The sequence below is a fragment of the Pagrus pagrus genome (assembly GCF_965226575.1).
Source record: "Pagrus pagrus genome assembly, chromosome: 15".
In the NCBI taxonomy this organism is placed as follows: Eukaryota; Metazoa; Chordata; class Actinopteri; order Spariformes; family Sparidae; genus Pagrus; species Pagrus pagrus.
Genome location: NC_140199.1, coordinates 11,749,825 through 11,752,318, shown reverse-complemented (window position 1 = coordinate 11,752,318; position 2,494 = coordinate 11,749,825). Strand labels below are relative to the sequence as shown.

General features: G+C 39.3%; 1 protein-coding gene across 1 annotated transcript in view; it reads right to left on the bottom strand.

The window, feature by feature from the left end:
• Positions 1–285: 285 nt before the first annotated feature.
• Positions 286–2,494, bottom strand: part of fbxo5 (F-box protein 5) — a gene marked incomplete at its 5' end in the record, with an annotated part of 4,516 nt that continues 2,307 nt past the window's right edge. The window contains 3 exons of the mRNA XM_084374946.1: positions 286–959; positions 1,488–1,712; positions 2,349–2,439. Of these exons, the coding sequence (XP_084231072.1) occupies positions 699–959; positions 1,488–1,712; positions 2,349–2,439 (577 nt within the window). The 3' untranslated portion in view covers positions 286–698. The remainder of the gene's footprint in view (positions 960–1,487; positions 1,713–2,348; positions 2,440–2,494) is intronic.

Below are 2,494 nucleotides of genomic sequence, written 5' to 3'. Positions count from 1 at the left end.
ACAAAATAACTGTGAAATAAACCTTGTTGTATTTAATTATATCATGAAGAGTTTGTTTTAAAATCTAATGCATTTCCATTTTCTCTTTGATTGTTTTTTCAAACAACCCATTGTCAGGTTGAACAAAATCAGAATCAAGTCAAAGTAAATTACTTATTTGTTCTTCTAATGAAAAGACACTCATCTTCATGTAAAGGCTTCAGTGACTGATGGATTCACTACAAACTGAAGTTGAATCTGCAGTCAGCTCTAAATGCAGTGTTGAAGAACAACAAAAACACGGGATAGGTTTTATGAAATATCTATTTACAGGAAATACAAATACAGCAAATATTAACATTTTAAGACCTCCTGAGGGTCAACATTTATTAAAAAAAACCTTTGCAAAACTTTAAAATACAATAACTGTACATCCATTTCATTTTAAAACATAATAAAACAGTACAATTTAAAGCCTATTAGACTGCATTTCTCTTTTTTTGGCATATGTTTGTCGCTCACAGACGACAACAGTTTTAGCCAGATGGCACTTTCTGGTTGATTGTCCCAGTAGTGTTTCAACAAGTGCGTCAGTCAGTTGATTCAGTAACAGAGTTTAAGTGCCACGGTGCACATACGTCCCTTCCAGTTCAACTTTTCCCATTGTAGAGGCCCGTCCGGTTAAAAGAGTCAGTGAATAAAACCTCAGTTTAGCTCCGTCACAGGCGCCTGATGCTCCTCTTGCTGCGAGCGCTGCCTGGTATGATTGGTGTGGTCTTGGTGGAGGGGAAGTGGGATCGGGGCTGCACCACTCTGCAGGGGGTTGAGCCGTGGTAGGACTCCTGGCAGACGGTGCAGAAATCGAAGAGGCAGCTGGGGCGCATGCATTTGGCCCTCTGAACCTCGGTGAAATGTGTTGCTGGTGATCCGCAGCGCTTGCAGGGACGCAAAGACTCGTGCTGCTTCAGATTACTGGCGGCCTGGACAGAAGAACAAACATATACAGGTTTGTTAAAGTCCAACGAATTTAGTGTACATTGCTGAATTTTCCATAGCATAAATCTGATGTGAAGATTTGCTGCTTTTTCTTGTCTTACGATATAGTATAAGTGACTATCTTTGGGTTTTGGACTCTTGGTTAAACAAAACAAGACACTGGTTGATATACTAAAAATGTTGGCGGTCATTATTACACACATTTAATGCTTTTTAAAAAGACCCTGTCAGGACCATTTTCACCCAATTTAAGATTTTGCTTTTTCTTAATCAAGCACTACAGGTAAGTAATACATGTGTGGTCCTGTGCAGAGGAAGGTAAAGAGTATTTGGTTCAGTGGTCAGTTTAAAGATTTGCAACATCAGACGTGGACTTTTTTTTGATTCATTAAGACAAAAAATCAAAAAAGGATGGATGAACTTAGACTTTTTTTTTTTTTTTTTTTAAAAAGGACCTGCAGACACTCTGCTGGTAAAATCAGCAGATTAAACTGATCTGTACCAACACTCACCTTCATGTATTCATTGAAGCGTGTACAGTTGGGTGTACCGCTCTTCTGAGAGGAGAGCGTCCGTCTGTTGACCTTGCAGCTTGGGGTGGATGAGGAAGAACAGGATGAAGATGATGGAGTGCTTGAGGAGGCCAGGGTCTGCATGCAGGACAGCACCACCCTTGACACGACCACGTCTCTTGTCAGGCCGCAGGCCCTTTGTCTCAAAGAGTTCTCCTGAGACGCCTGAAGAATAAAAATTGAACCTGTTAGCATATGAAAGTCTCCTGCAATAAGTTTCAGACACATTTAGTATTTCAAACATCATGCACATGTGTTGTAACCAACTAGACATACAGTTTAGTGGTGTCACACCCTTCATCTTGTGTAGATTAGTTTTCATGCTATTGATTATCCTCATTGGTTGAGTCTTAAAGCTGTGATACACACAATGACATATTACCCTTTAATGTAATTTATGGGCCAATTTTCTTTACTGTATGCTGTTGTTTTCTGCTCCAATAGCCTAATCTCAAGCACCATTGGCAAACTTTAATCCTCTTTTAAAATAATTTTTTTTTAAAGTTTTCTTTGGCACAAAGGCCTTGAGTGCAGCATAGTTGCTAAATTGGAGTAATTTTGATATTTAGGAATTCAAGTTGTCCTTTATTTGACTTGTCTGCAGGTGGAATGAAAAAAACAAAAGCCAAACACTCACAAGTGAGTACAGATTGAGACATGTTTGGTTGAATTTGATTTGAAGAGTTTTTGAAGCTTAAAGAAACATGAGGATGTACAGATGACCAAAGGCATCAAAAAATCTAAAACTCAGCTTGTGTTTCTTTTTGTTGAGCCTGTGTGTGGGTTTGTGTGTTTCCTCACCCTGAGTGCCTGCTCTGCTTGTTGACACCTGTTCAGAGCTGCTTCATCATCACAGATGATCTTCCTCCACGTCCTGCTCACTTTCTTACAGCTGTGAGATGAGAAAAGGTGAACACACGATGAATATTAAAAGAAAAACATTAACT